The 18,475-nt window shown below is 40.2% G+C and overlaps 3 protein-coding genes across 4 annotated transcripts in view; 2 read left to right on the forward strand and 1 right to left on the reverse strand.

Annotated features, from left to right (window-relative positions):
- Positions 1-217: 217 nt before the first annotated feature.
- On the forward strand, positions 218-3,494 carry cript (cysteine-rich PDZ-binding protein). Its single transcript, XM_044014661.1, has 5 exons — positions 218-390; positions 568-633; positions 1,798-1,852; positions 1,988-2,091; positions 3,023-3,494. Exons 1-5 carry the CDS (start codon positions 375-377, stop codon positions 3,085-3,087), a joined length of 306 nt encoding a protein of 101 aa, XP_043870596.1. The 5' UTR covers positions 218-374; the 3' UTR covers positions 3,088-3,494.
- Positions 3,495-4,496: 1,002 nt separating this feature from the next.
- On the reverse strand, positions 4,497-8,772 carry gch2 (GTP cyclohydrolase 2). The gene is made up of 6 exons (XM_044013344.1): positions 8,425-8,772; positions 7,018-7,127; positions 6,787-6,842; positions 6,160-6,191; positions 5,944-6,028; positions 4,497-5,208 (listed from the first exon to the last, which is right to left on the reverse strand). The coding sequence occupies exons 1-6, from the start codon at positions 8,675-8,677 to the stop codon at positions 5,079-5,081; spliced, it is 666 nt and encodes a 221-aa protein (XP_043869279.1). The 5' UTR covers positions 8,678-8,772; the 3' UTR covers positions 4,497-5,078.
- A 1,776-nt stretch (positions 8,773-10,548) lies between these two features.
- The window catches only part of msh2 (mutS homolog 2 (E. coli)), a 37,888-nt gene continuing 29,961 nt past the window's right edge, over positions 10,549-18,475 (forward strand). For both annotated transcript variants that reach the window (XR_006358283.1, XM_044014591.1), the window contains exons 1-12: positions 10,549-10,790; positions 11,987-12,135; positions 12,650-12,931; positions 14,241-14,387; positions 14,562-14,711; positions 15,294-15,427; positions 15,579-15,778; positions 15,983-16,092; positions 16,182-16,305; positions 17,058-17,208; positions 17,309-17,406; positions 18,077-18,322. Coding sequence is in view for 1 of the 2 variants with exons in the window: in XM_044014591.1 (XP_043870526.1) it covers positions 10,583-10,790; positions 11,987-12,135; positions 12,650-12,931; positions 14,241-14,387; positions 14,562-14,711; positions 15,294-15,427; positions 15,579-15,778; positions 15,983-16,092; positions 16,182-16,305; positions 17,058-17,208; positions 17,309-17,406; positions 18,077-18,322 (1,999 nt within the window). In the remaining variant the exon portion in view is untranslated. The remainder of the gene's footprint in view (positions 10,791-11,986; positions 12,136-12,649; positions 12,932-14,240; positions 14,388-14,561; positions 14,712-15,293; positions 15,428-15,578; positions 15,779-15,982; positions 16,093-16,181; positions 16,306-17,057; positions 17,209-17,308; positions 17,407-18,076; positions 18,323-18,475) is intronic.

An 18,475-nucleotide genomic window follows, 5' to 3' on the forward strand; every position in this document is an offset into this window, starting at 1 on the left:
ATACATTCCGTTTTTGAAATTAAAATAAATGAAATGTATTAAAATGACCTGTTTACAATTACATGTGGTATTTTCCACAGCAATTACTAAATAAATAAAAAACAACTCTTAACTATGACATGCAGTATCACAATCATACTTGCTTGAAAATACAGGTAAACCTTTTACCTTTATTTTCTAGAAATCAAATTCAATCCAACCGGAAGTATTAATGAAATGTGTTAGTCAGTGCCTTTGATCAACCAAGTCGTAGCAGAGGAACGTCCGAGTCACGACCGGAAGTTTACAACATCCACCAAACTAGCTAACGCAGTTGTGTTTAGGTTTTGACCAGTCGGCCGATAATCCTCTGTTTTAACAAACAAAGAATAAAGATGGTTTGTGAAAAATGTGAGTATGATTCCATTTCGATGCTTTGAACGTGAAGTTTTGTCTAATATTTGCTGTTTGCGAAGGGCTGGGAGGTGTTTGTATGCTAACGTTGTGTGGCTAATCGTACTGGTCTGTGTTTTGTAGACTTTATCTCATTAATATGTTTGTCCTGTTTTATCTAAATTTTGCTTTTAGGCGAGAAGAAGCTTGGTAAGGTCATCACACCTGACACTTGGAAGGACGGGGCTCGTAATACAACAGGTAAAGTGAGCAACTGCCCACTTATGCTTTATGTGAAATAAAGCGGAAAGTACTTGCTTACTTTTTTGAGTTTGCCCTTTGCACAATAGGAAAGTCAGTGAGTCATCATCTAACCAGACCCTCCACCAGAGGGTCGCGGGGGGTGCTGTGCCAATCTCAGTTACATCGGGCGATAGGCGGGGTACATCCTGGACAGTTGGCCAGTCCATCGCAGGGCCACACACAGCTAGAGACAAACAACCATTCACTCTCACACTCACTCCTATGGTCAATTTAGAGTGTCCAATTTACCTAATCCCCACATTGCATGTTTTTGGACTGTGGGAGGAAGCCGGAGAACCCGGAGAGAACCCACGCACACACGGGGAGAACATGCAAACTCCATGCAGAAAGGCCCTTTCTGTGGCCCACACTAGGAAAGTCACATATGTAAATAATCAAATTAATGATCGCTGTGTTCGATTTAGCTTTCGCAGTTACAGGGTACATGTTGGTTCACTGTCACATTGTTCTGATTTGTATGAACCGAACTAAGTGAAGAAACTGTTAATAATATGATGCGTAACACCTGTACTTTTCCTGTTGTCAAAAATGTCAAAATTGCTGCTGTACAATAGGTCCATTATATTGAAATGGAGGTATAGATACTACACTTGAGTAATTCAACTTATTTATATTGCAACGTTGATTTACATAACTATTGTGCAGAAAACCCTATTGAATTTATGTCACTATTAGAATTAGATTTTTATGACACTACACTTTCTATTACATGACAAGACAAAAGAGACAGTGGCTGATTGATAGTGCCTACATTTGTGAAGCTCTCTATAATATAATTCTGACAGACATAACCACAAACAAAACACATTTCCAAGAAATGTGTTTGACATGTTAAACCACATAATTTGTTGTACCAGCTTTTGTAAAGTCGTGATAGTAATCTGTGAAAAATGCATACTTTGCCGTCTTGCCGTTATAACATGCTATTCATCAACATCAATTTCTTAAAATGAAAGTAAATATGCTGATTTCTGCTTTTTCATTTTTGATTGATTCATCTGACTCACTTTATTTTATTATTACACTTTTAAACATGACTCACTTTAATGTGGTTATATTGATCATAATTTTAATGGGGTTCCATCTGCTTCTTTCTTCCAGAGGGTGGCGGGCGTAAGTTAAATGAAAACAAGCTCCTGACTTCAAAAAAGGCGAGGTAAGGCTTGATATTGTTGTATGAGTAAAAATATTACCACCATTTTCCCATATTTTTTTTTATCTTCAAGGAGCCACACAAAGTATTTTTTATGTGTAATTTTTATGCATCTGCAATTCGTCTCCCTCTCCTCAGGTTTGATCCTTACAGTAAGTCGGGCTTTTCAATCTGCAGGATCTGCAAGAGCTCAGTTCATCAGCCTGGATCACACTACTGCCAGGGCTGTGCATACAAGAAAGGTATAGACACTCGCACTTAACACCACACCAAGCCAAAATCCATGTTATACCATGTGTTACACCATTGTGTTACTACTTTGAGAATTTGCTTTTTGCCTTTCTTAGACATAGAATGAATCACTGAGTTTAAATCAAAATGTACTTACTTTTTAATCTAGTAGATGAAGAGCACACCTTTGATCTTAAATCATTTTGATGAAACATTTTTTTTGTAGAAAAGTTAGTGCTGAAGGCCATTGGAGAAGAGATGAGCTCCCCACCCTGACAATATGAATTTAGAATCTGGAAATATTCTTCCATCCCATGTGGCAAATAGACCATTGAGAGTTGTGGTGCTTTTCCTTTATACAGTTCTAGCACAACTTGGCTTGGCTCGACTGCACTTGGGTTGGTATCAGGCACGTTCTAATGTTCTAATGATCTAAAGTTCGACATTGTTTGGTTTGACATTGTTTGGTTAGATTCCTGCGTTGGACGTCGCGCTCATGACTATTTTAGTGCCAATCAGTGGCAGTCTGTTCACGTCACCTTTTATTATCGGCTCAGCTTGATAGGTACTATCCCTAATGGAAAAGCAAGCAAACAAACAAAAAAAAAGAGTAGAGTCGAGCTGAGCTGAGCTGAGCCGAATTGTGCAAGAACTGTATCGTGGAAAAGTACCACAGTTGATCGCAAATGAAAAAAGCCCAGAAGACATCCTTATTTTTCTTTATTATGTAGCTACACAGAAAAAAACATTAGACGCTCTTATACATTATGTTTATTTATTTGTGCTTTCACTGTCCCACAATCCACCCACCTCCCTGTTGTGGATATTCAGTAATCAAAACACTCTTGGTTGCAATTTGAACTCATTGTCATTCATGTTTGTTGAATGTACTCTTTACTTATAAATTCAACATCAATATTTACTGGTGTTTTATCTCTGCAGGAATCTGTGCAATGTGTGGAAAGAAAGTGTTGGACACCAAGAACTACAAGCAGACATCCGTGTGACAGCATTCCGATAAGAGGAACAGTTTGACAAGTGACTTACAGATGTGAGGATGAGACTGGGGTGTTTGAATCATCATGTTTTCTGTATTTCCCTGTCATAGACGGCTAAATATTTATTTACCGTAATTCCACCCAAGTGAGAGAAATATTTGAAGGTAGCTGTTATTATACCTACCGTAGCTGTTAAATATTGCTACTAGAAAGTAATACAGTGACTGTACACAGGGTAGCATTGTTGTCTCAAAATAAGCCACCAGTTATCTTGTTTGATCATATGTCAACTAATTTTGTGTATATTGTAAATTAAAACTCGGACTGTAATTTTTTTGCTTTTAAAACATAATGAATTTCTTTTGTTATATGTTGTGTTGCATTTTTGGAGTGAATTAAACCATCTAATGTGAGGACCTGATTTGTGCAGGGTATTTTGTACTTCTGCCTGAAGCCATAAAGGGTACAATTATAGATTGTTACGCACAGCATCGTCCTGTATCCCTATAATAACTGGTTTACCCAGACATAATCTTATTTAGAAACTACATGCTGCACTGTCAGGTGTGACCCAACCCCCTCAGTGCTGTCAAAGGTTATAGTTCACATGTTGTCTGATGACAGACTCCTTTTGACATTTAAAGGTTCTGCTCACCCTCAGGCCTTCAAACGCATGTGCACACACTTAACTGGACGTTATCGTTGCTGATTTCTGCTGTTGCGTCACCGCACAAAACTAATACTAACTTAGCATCAAGACAGTATTAGAAATGTTCATAAGATGAAGTTATGATGCGATTTGTTATATTACATTACTGTACAAAATATGCACATCTGTACTTTATTTATATTTCTAGTAACCTTTACTCCACTACATTTCCTCTCTTTGTTACTTGTTACTACCAAATAAAATCAGAAGAAGAGTTAGTAATGGTCTGTATTTATATAGAGCTTTTCTAGTCTTGAGCTGCTTTATACTACAGTTTTCCATTCACAAGCTTCAAATCAAGGACACTTATAGACTAGTAGGCCCAGGAATTGAACCCACAACCTTCCAGTTGAAGGACAACTCACCCTACCACTGAGCTACCATGATTCAATCTTAACCCCTCACTTTTTTGAATAATTTTACATCTAAAGCTTAGGTTTTATATCAGATAATGCCTTTTGATACTTAAGTACATAGAACTTTTACCTAAATAATATTATAAAAAGTGACTTCAGTGCAATGTTACGCTTACAGTATGGACTGCACAGTGATACAGAGCAAGTCTTACTGACATTCCTCAGTGCAAACACATTAAGTTCTCTACTGTCTATCTACTGTAGTAAGTGCTTGGTATGAAAGTGAGACACTTACACAAACAACACTGACATGTGAGTCTAAACTTTCGGAAAGGAAAGGCAGCAACTTTTATCATTTTCAATTCATAATTTTATTTAAGCAAAGAATTATAAAGTGGTCACAAATAAACAAAAATGTCTACACAGTGCATAATTTAGTCTTCTATATAGTCGTCAACTATAGACATTAAATAAAAGGTTAAAAATGTTATATATTACAACAACTTCATAAATGTACGCAGAGTGGAGCCAGTGTGAAAAAGTATTAACATTAAATGATTAAAAATAGAGTGCACAAGCATGAGTCTGTATCTCTTTGCAAAAGCACCAAAGAAATTGTGGAAAAAAATGTTGAATATTGTGACAACATAGCACTCGGGTTTTAAACTTTATAAAAACAATATTGCCATTCAAGACTGTAAAATACCTACCAAAGGCACTGTGAGGCCAATATTTCAAATTTTGTGGAAATGAACAGAAATATTTCAGGCTTTGGTGTCGTCAGGTGGGCTCCAGTGTTGGCCTAGAACCTGCATGAAAAAGCAGCTGCATCTGGTCTGAGATCTTACTCAGATGGTCAGAAAGTCAGATGGAGAATCAGAATGACTCCAGACATTTACAGGTGCAACTGCATACAGAGACGTGAACATCAGTGGTTAGGTGTAATGTGTAAGATTCAGGAACTCCTCTCGGGTCTTGGGATCATCAAGGTAAATTCCCAACATGGTGCTTGTTATTGTGCGGCTGTTCATCTTCTGGACGCCACGCATTACCATGCACATGTGCCTGTGAACCCACATAAACGCAAAGCTCAGATTCTTGGCAGCTGTAGAACGTTGTTCACAAGCACAACTTTACAATACAAACAAAGAAGAGTTCATCCTTTCTGGTATGCAAAGGTCACTGTAGTTCCCTGACAAACTTGGGAAGGGGAGGGGAGAGTGGAGGAGGATCTAATGGCGCTTTTCCACTACAAAGTCCCGGCTCGGCTTGACATGTTTTTTTTGTTTTTTCATTAGTGATAGTACCTGGTACCTGGTACTTTTTTAGTACCTGTTTTGACAATGTTCCAAGCTGAGCCGGCCACTGATTGGCAGAGTGTCGGTTCCAGTGCCGGGACAAGAATCAAATCAAACAATGCTGCACTGTAGATCAAGTAAAACCGATCTGGAGCGAGGCCTGCTGGAGCTGGGTCGTGGAAAAGCGCCATAAATGTCACTAATGCTTACACACTAGACCTTTAAGTGGAAAACATCTAAACAGCATGATGTCTTGGCTCTGAGTCATCATGGTTTGGCACATGAAGTCAATTTATAAGCCCGGGGAAGTGTTGTAAATGAAGATTTATAGCTCCTACTACAACAATACACTGCTGCTCATACTAAGAAAACTGTAGCACAGTGAAATTATTTACAGTAATGCTAATAAATTCCATGTGATTTATACATGAAAAGGAAGACAGCATTGTTATTTTGAATTAAAAGTAGGTTTTACAATTGAAGGGGGGTGGGGTGTACTTACGCTGCTTCAATAACCACAGCTACACCTTTTGGCTGCAGAGCATCAGATATTGCCATGGCAATCTGCTTCGTCAGCCGCTCTTGAACTAGAAGCACAATAAATGAGCATAATATGACCGGGACAGAAGCAGGTGGCATTCAAGTCCAGTGATGTGAGAGGAGAACATTGCTGCTTTTAATGTGTAAAAATGTCAAGCACAATGTTTTGTTTGCTTACCCTGAAGCCTCCGACTGAAAATATCCACAATCCTGGAAACCAAAGAGAAGATTTAATAATGATTAATCCTTTCCTCCTTGAATAATGCTAACGTCAGCCTGTGACCCCTGGGCTCAACTCAGATCAACCGACTGTACGGACCCCTCATCTGTGAATGATTCACCCAACTGACTGCTCTGAATCGTCCTGGTGAAGTTCAACTCGTCTGTCTGAGAGACTCTGTCACTGTTGTAGCTTTGTGTATTCAGAGAGGTGTGATATTTTAGGGAAGGGGGACAGGCTGTGATAATAACTGGTGATTCCCACAGGTCTGGAGGGATTTTCTCATGGCTCGAGAGAGGAAAGAGTTTAGCCTTGTGTCTGTGAGTGTGGTGTGCTTGATGAGGGGGACGAGACTCTAATCCTCCAGGTCAATGCACTGACATAACAGAAGAACACAGCCACCCAGCACTAACACTAGAAACATACAGTACAGCCACAGTGACAGCAGGGTGTGAGTTATTAAACACAGGAAGCAAGGGAGAGATTATAAAAAGGACATTATGGCAGCACACACTCACAACTGTAAATAGCCTTTTCAGGGTTGAGACCTGGTTTTAGGGTTAGTGTTAGTGTAATGTATATTACCTTGCCAGCTTGCTGAGTCCCACCACCTTTTTATTTGGCACATACCCAATATGAACCTGGAGGGAAATGACAGCAGACGTTTAACACACATACACAGAGTGAATTGTCATCATCATTTATTTATTGGTTTGTAAGATTGATTTTAAGTTGTTACTTGAAAACTAGACGGTCCATTTGCACCATCTTGGCTCTAAACACATTTATCTACAGACATACAGTGCTCAGGCTTACCTTGCCAAAAAAGGGCACTAGATGATGCTCACAGAGCGAAAACATATCGATGTCCTTCACAATCACCATCTCATCATGGTCTTCATCAAACATGGCGTTGTTTAAGATGTCTGGGGCACAAACACACACATATACATTCTTTTAGTGATATTATAGCAATATTTTTGAATGCAATTCAATACCGTAACACTACTTAAACTACAACCTTTAGGTTCTGGATACAGTGCCTAATTTACATGACATATTCAGATACAGTACAGTAATAGGTTTTATAGCAAACATATATTTAGTTGCCTGTCTAAGAATGAGAATCCTTCACCCTAGAAGGAAATAGGTTGTATGAGTTATGAGAATTAAAAACACCTACACTGAATGAAGAAGACGCAAAATATAAATGTAAAAAAAATGTCCCATCTCATCTCACAATAATGTGTGGAGGTCCATAGAGGTCCACAGGAAATTCAGTCCTCAGGGCTGGGCTGCTTTTGGCCCCAGGTCACACTATGGAAATGCTTGCCTTAAGCGTACTTGTGGTGCCTGCCCCACCAGTACGCAGTCGGTGCCCTTTTAATTTTTCGCCCCTGCCCTTCCAAAATGTCTGCGCACGCCACTGTTGATAAGTATCACTGTAATTTATGTTCTACTTTGGCTGTCTGGTTTGTGTCTTGCAAGCCCATTAGAGGCGGGCTGTGCATGTTTTCTGTACATGACACGATAATAACGGTCATACTAAACCAGGGGTCTGCAACCTATAGTATTAAAAGGAGCAAAAGGAGGAACATATTTGTTGCATTTATGACATTTACAAGTACAAGTACAAAAAGAAAACTGTTGAAACGTAATTACTGTTATTACCTCTTATGAAGTAGCGAGTGTTGAGTTTGTTGAAAGAAATAATAAAAATAGTGTTTTTTTTCCCTCCAAAGCTACAAAGAGCCGCATGCAGCTCTAGAGCCACAGGTTGCAGATCCTGATGTACTAAACAATTACACAATCAAAAAAATACAAATCCTTCTGTTTCTTCACTGTCACATTTTAATATAAGAGCATATTGATTCACTCACCAGCCACTGATTGAATATTTGCGTTCAAGGGCCACTTACAATATAGTTGTGTGTTTTTTTTTTATTAATTTCCTGAGATAAATGTCCATTGAACATCAGACAGTGGATCCGAGATACATGGCTCATTCCCACAACAACAGAAGTCACTTTAAAGCCCTACACTGCTCTTCACTGTGTTTCAGGTCAATTATAACAAGTTTTATGAGTAAAAGATCTGGAAAAAATAAAAATAACACAAAAAACCTGGTCACATTTTATTTAATTAAGTTCATCCTTAATTTCAAGTGGGGGGAACAGGTGTACCTAATAAAGTGGCCAGTTGAAGTAGGTTGCGTAAACTCACCGTCGACGTTTTCGTGATAGCCCTTGGTGAAGAACTGCATCGCCTTGGCGGCGCGCAGCGGCGTGCGCAGCAGCCCCTGTCGGTCCGTGTCCTCGCCGAGCTCCCGCAGAATGCTGGTGTAAGCGGCTTCCAACGCGGGGAGGTGCGATTTGTCCTCCGCATCTTTGCGGGACGTCTCGTGCTTGCAGTACACTATGGACGTCTTGCGATGTTCCACGGTGTCGTTGACGTTCCCGTTGCAGATGCCGTTCATGTTTGCTGTTGTGGATGAGGAGAAGATGAGGGTGTAGATGAGTGAGTGAGGAGGTCGTGCAGGTGTGTGTGAGTGATTGAGTGAGTGTGCGTGCGTGTGGTCACCTCTGTCCCTCTGGCCGATCTGTACGTTTATAAAGCCTCCACCAGCGACCACGTGCGCACGAGTTTCCCATTTGTCAAGGTGCCACCTACGTCAAAACAACGAGTTTCGTCAGCAGACTCACATCAGCTCTCATCCCCAACCAAATACCCGCAAACGATTCTCTTCGCATCTCTCATTAGTTATGCTAATTTTTCTTGTTTAAACGTTTCTTTTGACAAACCGTACTCCCTCAGTCTCATGACTTCACGTGTAGCTTCATGGACTATAAGGCCTATTATTCACAATTCTCTCTCCTTGAAAAGAGAAATCCACTTCATGCCCACGATAAACACACCACAATACTTTCCACCTCTGTATTCTGGTCATCTAAATGTAGTTTATCAGTGACGGGATATTTCTTTACATCTGTTTTCATGGCTTGAAATTCTTCTATTTCTCCTCATTTCTATTTCTTCAACATCTTTGACTTTGTGAATTCCCACCTGACCCTCTGACATTTTCAGCTGATGACTGGTTTACATTGTGTGGTTACTATACGTGAAAATAGACTGATGACACACATTCAGAAGGATGCTGGCTCAATCAAAAATCGCCATAACAGAGAAAAGGACCTTCAAACTCCCCCTTTTCATGTTGGGGTTTGATCTCACTGTTTTATTTTCAAAAGAAATAGACCCCATGTTGACCCACTTTGAAAACAGACAGTGGATAGTAATAAAAGCATTAAAAAGAACGAGCTGTTCCCTAAATCCTAAGATGACATTTGCTTAAAACGTTTAAAATTTGCATGTACTGAAAACGTGCTTGCTTTGGCAGTAAAGTGAGACCTTATATTCTTTTTTGTCAACAATAACCCATGGATTTGCTCTGATTCATTGTCTAATCCCAGGCATGTTGTGGAGGCTTGGTGACTACACAAGGCAAACTTAATAAAACAAACCAATAGGTGATGCTTTCATGTATCATTAGCATGTAAGAAAACTGGATTTGTTCCAGTTTCCTTGAAGATATTGTGTTTTTAACATTTATTCTGTAGCGTTACTTCAAAGAACTTATTGTCCCTGAAAGATTTAAGACAAACTGAGAATTCTTGAAGCTGACTCCACAGTATGCACTTGTTTTTCATAATGTGCCTGTAAATTTGATTTGGATAATTTTATTTGTTTTCTGTTTGTTTTAAATGTGTAAGTGTTGAGTGTTTCGTATTTGCTGCTTCCTATCTTGGCCAGGACACCCTTGATGTTCTTAATCTCAATGGGATTTTTCTGGTTAAATAAAGGTTAAATAAAAAATAAAATTAAAAAAGGTGGCACAAGGCAGGTGTTAGTGTAATGTATTGATTAAGTTACCATAACTCATCATTTAGCTCTGTCACCTGATTTCTCTTGGCTGAAGTCAGTCTCTTGAACGAGAGGAGATGGGACATGGACTGTGATATATGAGATTAGTCAGGAAGCTTTTCTAGAATCATCACAGTTGCATGTAATCCGAAATCTGTGGAAATGTGTCAAATTCTTACATGCAGACATGAAGTCACCCTTCACTTTTCTGACCTTACATGTACCACCACACAGCTACTCTTTCCCAATACATCCATCCATACAGTATTTTAAATGAAAAGTTAAACACCAAAAACAGACAAATTTATCATATACCGTTAAGATAGTTGTGTACTTTCACATTCATCCATCCATCCAAACTTTTTTTCGCGACCATGTTTCCATGGAAACGAGCCACACCATCATGTGACGCAGTTTCCTGCTCCTCCACAGTGATCGGTCGGTGGCGGGAGATTCCAGCATGGCGGTGCAGCCGAAGCAAAACCTTTCCATGGACAGTGCAGCCGAGAGTGGCTTCTTAAACTTCATCTTCTCCATGCCGGAGAAACCAGACACCACTTTCAGAGTATTCGACCGCAACGACTACTACACTGTCCACGGCAAAGACGCCACATTTGCGGCGAAGGAAGTGTTCAAGACTAATGCCGTCATCAAACAGTTGGGCTCAGGTATGCTAGCATGCGAAGCCCAGCTAACCATGTCGCTAGCTGAAGCTCGTAAACTGAAGGTGTTGTGCTCGCGTGCATGCTAAACGCTAAGCTAACTACAAAGGCATGCAAGGCAAACGTTATTGTCATTCAGTATCATTAAATAAACTCTTTGTTCTGCGTTCTGACAGAATGTGCACAATTAAAATGTGTTAACCTACTGTTTTGGTATGTACACGAACATTTGATATTTTACTCTCGAAAGCGTGTATTATGATGTCCTAATGTCACGTGTTGTACATTGATAAGGGCTGTGTTTTACACATTTGTATATGTTAGAATGTGAAAATGATTCAGTGTGGGTAATCTGCTATCAAAACTAACAGTCTAATCCCATGGTTTTCAAACTGTGGTACGAGCATCCTCTGTTGGTACGTGTTGGAAAATCAGAATTACTGTTTTACTGTATATAACCGAGTGGATCTTAAGAATTCTGGAGTGTGTAGAAAATGAAGCAAATAAATTGAATAATAATCCCTTATCTCATGCTTCATCATAATCTAGTTTTGCTATACCAGTGTCTGAAGTAGGGCTGTTATGTACTATTATTAACAATTATTTTCTAGATATATCGAGTACTGTTTTGGTCTGTAAAATCTTGAAAAATATCGACCAGTGTTTACCAAACCTGCAAATGATGATGTTGTTGAGTGTCTTGTTTTGTCCACAAACTGAAATGATTCTGTTTTAATGATTTCTTTGTTATATGAAGCCAAAGAACTTGAAAGCTTGTTTTAACTATTAATCACACTGATTAATCCATTCCCAAAATAGTTTATTTTAGTAACCAATTAGTATTCGAATAATCGAAAAATCGTTGCAGCCCTAGTCCAAAGTATATGTGAGAAAGAGGATGAGAGAGAAAATTATTATTTTATTGGTAATAGACCTGCCTCATGTGAAAAGTCTGTAGCTGACTTTGCTCAGCCTTTTTACACCACTGTATTTTAATGTTGCCAATAATAGTGTTACTTGGAGAGCTCAATATTTTTCACAGGTGGTGAGAACTACTGGTTTAATCAGTCAATTTTAACCTATGACCCCATGCCTAATGCATCTCAATATAGAAAGCTGCGTGAATGATGTATGCCACTGTACTACTTAAAACTTAATATGTTAAATTTCCTTTGAATTAAAGTGAGTATTGTGGTCACCAGGGAGTCGCAAGCTGGAGAGTGTCGTCCTGAGCAAGCTGAACTTTGAGGCTTTTGTTAAAGACTTGCTGCTGGTGAGGCAGTACAGAGTTGAGGTGTACAGGAACCATGGCAAGAGTAGCAAGGATCATGATTGGAGGATTGAGTTCAAGGTGAAGTATTTACAATCTGCTGTCATTTAAAATGTAGTAATTGTTATCCTTCTGTCTTTGCTCTTTGTAAACACGATGTACTTGTATATTCTGGGGGTGGAGTGGCTCAGTGGTTAAGACCGGTACCCTATGTGCGAAAAACATCACAGTCGCAAGTTCGATTCCACCCCTCGCTGACTGTACTTAATTCCATTGTAAGTCGCTTTGGATAAAAGCGTCTGCTAAATGACATGTAATGTAATATTCTGCCTTTGTGTTGCATACTGTAATTAGTAGGTTCTGCACTGTGTCGGTCCATACTGTCAAATGTGTATTACATTACATTACATGTCATTTAGCAGACGCTTTTGTCCAAAGTGACTTACAAAAGTGCATTTAAATATTTGGGTACAAATAAGAGCTAGAAGTAAGTAAGAGCTTCAAGTAGATCAAACTAAGAAGTGTGTAATTTCAAATAGCCATTTCAACCAGTTCAGTCTTAATAACTGTCCTCCATCTTTTCTGCCACACTCAGGCCTCCCCAGGAAACCTAACTCAGTTTGAGGAGATTCTGTTTGGTGGGGGAACTGGAGCAGAGAGCTGTGCAGGAGTTGTCGCTGTGCGTGCCACTACAGCAGGTGATGGACAGCGCATGGTCGGTGTCGGCTACGTCGACGCAGCACAGAGGTCGATGGGAGTGTGTGAGTTTCCAGACAATGAGATCTTCTCCAACCTGGAGTCCCTGCTCGTCCAACTCGGCCCCAAAGAGTGTCTCTTGGCTCAGGGTGAAGGCAGCGCTGACAGTAAACTACGACAGGTATACTGAATTCATCACGGCATCATGTCATTTCATTAGCAGGGGAAATAAGTAAATAAATAAACAATCATAAAGGTTTGTTTGAAGTTTGATGTGCGCATGTAAGGTGTTGGGACGTTTTGTGGAGTTCATAGCAACTATGAGTTACCTGTGTCTCTATAGATGTAGGTAGACAGATGTATTTATTCCTCTCAAACTATTGGAACTACTGTTTTTGGAGCACCCACACCCACTTCCTGAGCCATAGTCACCTGTTAAAATTGCCTTTCCATTCCAACTGTTTCTGAGTTGACTTAATTAGTGGAAGCCATTTAGAACGGTTATATCTGTCTGGGTCAATTGTTCACCGTTTTGGATGACTGTTACCATATTACCAAAATTTGAAACTGAGGCTATCACCTAATAATCATTTTGTTCATTTCATTTCATGAAGATGTGGTCATGTATTTAAAAATAAAAAACTTAAAGACTGTTTTTTCCCTGCTCTGCTTCAACGCTTGCCATGGAAAAGAGGTGTCAGTTGAAAAATGTGGATGTGCAAGAATAGTGAGTGCTAAACTAATCACTTCACCATAGCAGAGTGTGCAGATGAGGACATCACATGGCTTTTGAGTGTATAAACTATCAAAGCATGTCTCTAAAAACCTCGTGGACACACACACACACACACACACAAATTTTGTTGGAAGATTATGCAAGGATGCGCTGACCTTAGTGGGACTATTTTTTTTTCTTGTTGTGTTTACGGCGTCTTAGTGACTGCATGAGGGAAAACAACTAGTAAAAACAAACTAAACTAGAACAATAGTTGATGCTTTGACGAAAGTAGCCGTGTCCAAGGTTTGTATAGTTAGCAAAATGCATTAAGGTTTGTTCAGGAGATGTAGAAAAACAAGAGAGTGTGGCACACGGCGGTTGTTTGGGTCAGTTATTGTCATTTATTGCATTTGTTTTACATAAGTGTGGGTAACAAAACAATAATTAATCCATTCATTCATCAATTCATCTTCTACTGCTGGTGCTAATCCCAGCTGACATAGAGCGAAAGGCAGGGTACACCCTGGACAGGCACCAAACAATCAAACAAATGAATTCACAAATAATCAATTAAAAGCGTTGCTTATGCGGTGTAATGTATTGATTAAGTTACCATGACTCATCATTTAGTTCTGTCACATGACTCTTTTGCTCTCAAAGAACTGACAGCAGATCAGGAAAAGTGTCTCTTGAACAAGTGGTTCTCTTTTTCCAGCACTTCGTAACTGTTCAAATAGAGATTGCAGTAATTATAATCCCTGTATGTGTGTAGGTGGTGGAGCGCGGCGGCCTGCTGGTCTCTGACAGGAAGAGGGCAGAGTTCAGTAGCAAGGACATGGTGCAGGATCTCAACCGGCTGTTGAGATCCAAGAAAGGAGAGACTGCTGCCAGCAACACACTACCAGAGCTGGACAAACAGGTGAATGAAAGAAAAAGTTTCCTGGCACATATCAATGTCCACAACAACACAGTGACACCAGTGACACCTGGGTGGTAATTCTAGTTTTTTTACTGGATAATAGAGGGTTATGTATAAATCGTTAAATACATTACACAACATTTGAGCATAATTCCTTTGTGTTTTCGTTGGCAGGTGGCTATGTCATGCTTGGCCGCTGTCGTGCGCTTCCTCGAACTGCTCTCTGACGAGTCCAACTTCAACTCCTTCAGCCTGACGACGCTGGACCTGGGTCAGTACATGAGGCTGGACAACGCCGCAGTGAGGGCCCTTAACCTCTTCCAGGTCAGTGAGGGAGGTTGAGTCCCAACCAGTTACTCGTTGCACGTGAGCTTTCAAAAACGTCAGATCACAAGACAACATGTCGGTGTGGGACGCACAGACATCACAAGAACAAAATATGTTCTTGTGGGGTCACACAGGATACATTTCCCAAAATTATTTAAATGTTCCTGTCAGAGTCGTGGGAACTATCTAGTAATGAGACTAACTAGTAACTGCTTGCTTTTTTTCATGCAGAGACTAACTCTTCTCATTAAAACTAGATTCAGGGAAATGGTGGGCAAAATAGGTTAGATATATAAAACTTGACTTTGAGGGTCTCATTTTATCACTTTTACTGCTTGAAATGCATACAATGACTTTACTGAGGAGATAGTGTTGAGAGTTTTGTTCAAGTGTTGTTAATTTAATGTGCTATGGGGAAGTTTTTCTTTGTTTGTTTGTACCTTTTCAGAAACCTGAATGTATGTACTGAGTCACTGACTCCTGTGTAACAGCTTGTTTTTGTTTCACAGCAGTGTGTGTTGGACAAACCTTGTGAGATATTACATAAAATCTGAAGGCCTTTGTACCTGTGTCCTCTAGGCTTCTCCTGATGAGAGCAGCAGAGCACATTCGTTGGCTGGTCTGTTGAACAAGTGCCGTACACCCCAGGGTCAGCGGCTGGTCAACCAGTGGATCAAACAACCCCTCATGGACAAACCCAAAATAGAGGAGAGGTAACACGGAGATGGGAATTAACTATAAATGAAAAATATTTCTTTATGTCAATGGCAGTAGCAGCTAACCGTTCATCATAGATGCAGGCAAAAGCAATCCAAAAACAAATATATGACATTTTTTCCGTGTGTGCACATGCAAACATAACAGGCTGGACCTTGTCGAGAGCTTTGTGTGTGACTCGGAGCTCAGGCACACCTGTCAGGAGGACCTGCTGCGGCGGTTTCCTGATCTTCACCGCCTGGCCAAGAAGTTCCACCGTCACAGTGCAACACTGCAGGACTGTTACCGCGTCTACCAGGCCGTGAACCAGATCCCTGCCCTCATCACGGCTTTAGAGAGCTACTCGGGTACATGCGAACCTTTTAGCTGTTTGTTGCCCAGTCACAGCACAACAATTAAACCAGCTAGAATCAATAGAGTGCCAGGACGTTTTGTATTTGTGTGATTGCTCAATTTGACATAAATGCTATCGTCCCTGGTCAAATCATACTTTGTACTGCACACTATGTACTCGTCAAATTTTGATTTGTGTGATTGTGGCTCTATTGTAGGCAGCTACCAGGTTCTGTTGGAGGCAGCGTTCATTTCCCCTCTCAGAGACCTGCAGGCTGATTTCACCAAGTACCAGGAAATGATTGAAACCACTCTGGACATGAACCAGGTCTGATCTTTAACATTTCTTTTACACGTGGTAAAAGGAAGAATAACGTTGTGTATTTTATGTTTACATTATGATATGTCTCTGTGCAGATTGACCACCACGAATACCTGGTGAAGGCTTCGTTTGATGCCGTGCTGAGTGAGCTTAGAGAAAAGATGGATGAGCTGGACAAGAGTATGCAGGCGGTGCTGAACAGTGCAGCCAGAGAGCTAGGTGAGCGCTCAAGCACATGCTTGTGCACGAAACACATGGTCAAATTAAGATTATCTGTCCGTTATCTGTCCGTCTGATACTGTGTTAGTGAATAGGCACGCCTATGTTTTGTAAGCTGTGGTTTGAAATGCCAAAGCAACTCGATTACACAGCGTCGTCATGAGATTTTAACGTTTTACGTCATAAATTCTTGTGGTTTCTGTGACTGACGCAGATAAAGTCTTTGTGTGAGGAGAAATGATGGATGAAAAAATTTACATAATCTGTGAATTCTTAAAAGTCCGAAGTTAATACTAGTTTAGTTGAGACTCTATTTGACCTAAGACATCTGTGAAGACAAGACCTATTACTATAACTACTACGACCTATAACTACTACTCATACATTTTCCCAGGACATAGCTGGAAAGCTCTCTCAGTGGATGTTAAACACGATTTTGATTGTCTGGATGAGTGGATGAAGCTAGATTTGTCACGGATCCTAATTTTATTAATAAAAATGAATAAATAAATAAAAAGGGCATCAGAAATGTCATCCATGACCATGGGTAATTATATTAGATGCCTCCTTTCCCAGAAGAGGATCCCATGGTAGACTCAACGGTGGAGGGTGTATTTATTGGACCACAAAAAGAGCTCTAGGATATAGTTGGAGAAGGATGGAGCAGGGATTTGAATCTAGATAATCATCATAAAATACTTGGGAAAGAACTAATTACTTGAACCTATTGATGCAATTTTGTCGTCTCTCAGGTCTAGATGCTGGTAAAACGGTGAAGTTGGAGTCGAACGCCATGCTGGGTTTTTATCTGAGAGTCACCTGCAAGGCAGAGAAAGGTCTGAGGAACAACAAGAAATTCACCATGCTGGACGTTCAGAAGAACGGAGTGCGTTTCACAAACAGGTCCGTGTTAGTGTGTCACACACACACACACACACACACACACGTCATTAAACCCTGCGATCACTTTCTGTCAACGTCTGGTCTGCGCTCTTGTCTGCAGTAAACTGAGTTCACTGAACGAGGAGTACATCAAGAGCAGGGAGGAGTATGAGGAGGCCCAGAACGCCATCGTTAAAGAGATCATCACCATTGCCTCAGGTTAAGAATTTCATCATATGCCGCTCATTCTGTCTCACAAGCATGACAATGGCTTAACAAACAGAGGAAATGACTGTGTTTCAGTGATATGGTTGTTAAGAAGCACATGGACATTTGTCTCAATGAGGCCTTTACAAATGGATTTTTCTACAGTGGCCCGTAAACTCCGTTGTGCTTTCAACTTTTATGTAGAGCTAAACAATGAATCGATTATTAATCCATTACTAAATTAATCGACAACTGTTTTGATAATCGATTAAACATTTCAAAGCTTTTTTCAACAAGATTTACGATTAGTTTAAGCTTCCTAAATGTGAATGTTCTCTTCATTTCTTTGCTCTGGATAACAAATAAATCATTAAAAGTTAATCATTATGGTTTGTGGACAAAACAAGACATTTGAGAACATCATCATTTCCAGGTTTGATGAACACCGATCAACATTTTTTAAGGTTTTCTGATATTTTATAGACCAAACGATTAATTGAGAAAATAATCGACAGATTAATCGATTATGAAAATAATTGTTAGTTGCAGCTCTACTGTTATGTTTTGCTTTTGAGTTTGTGGTCACATGGTTTGCCTTCAAGTGTCAATCGTTTGAGCGGCTGCACATGCTGCAGTCTCTTCTTTTGATTGTTTCATTTCAAGGGTTACTCTTGTTCACCAGGTTACGTGGACCCCCTACAGTCGCTGAGCGGTGTGATAGCGCACCTGGACGCGGTGGCGAGTTTTGCCGTCGCGTCCGTCTCGGCTCCTGTGCCGTACGTCCGGCCTCGCCTCTTGAATGACGGCTGCAGGCGCGTGGAGCTGCTGCAGGCCAGACATCCCTGCATGGAGAATGACCCAGACACCAGCTTCATACCCAACGACATCAGCTTCACCCAGGGAGAGAAGAACTTCTATATCATAACGGGTAAAGTCTTGTAAATGAATGGACATGGAGCGGAATGTAATGGAGCTCTAGTCCATTACATTTGTTGTTTTAGCGATGCTACATTGAGCATACAGTATAATTATTTCACAAAAAACATCTTCTACAGGTTAAACTGTCAAGGAATTGCGACTA

Source organism: Solea senegalensis, linkage group LG18 (assembly GCF_019176455.1).
Source record: "Solea senegalensis isolate Sse05_10M linkage group LG18, IFAPA_SoseM_1, whole genome shotgun sequence".
Lineage (NCBI taxonomy): Eukaryota > Metazoa > Chordata > Actinopteri > Pleuronectiformes > Soleidae > Solea > Solea senegalensis.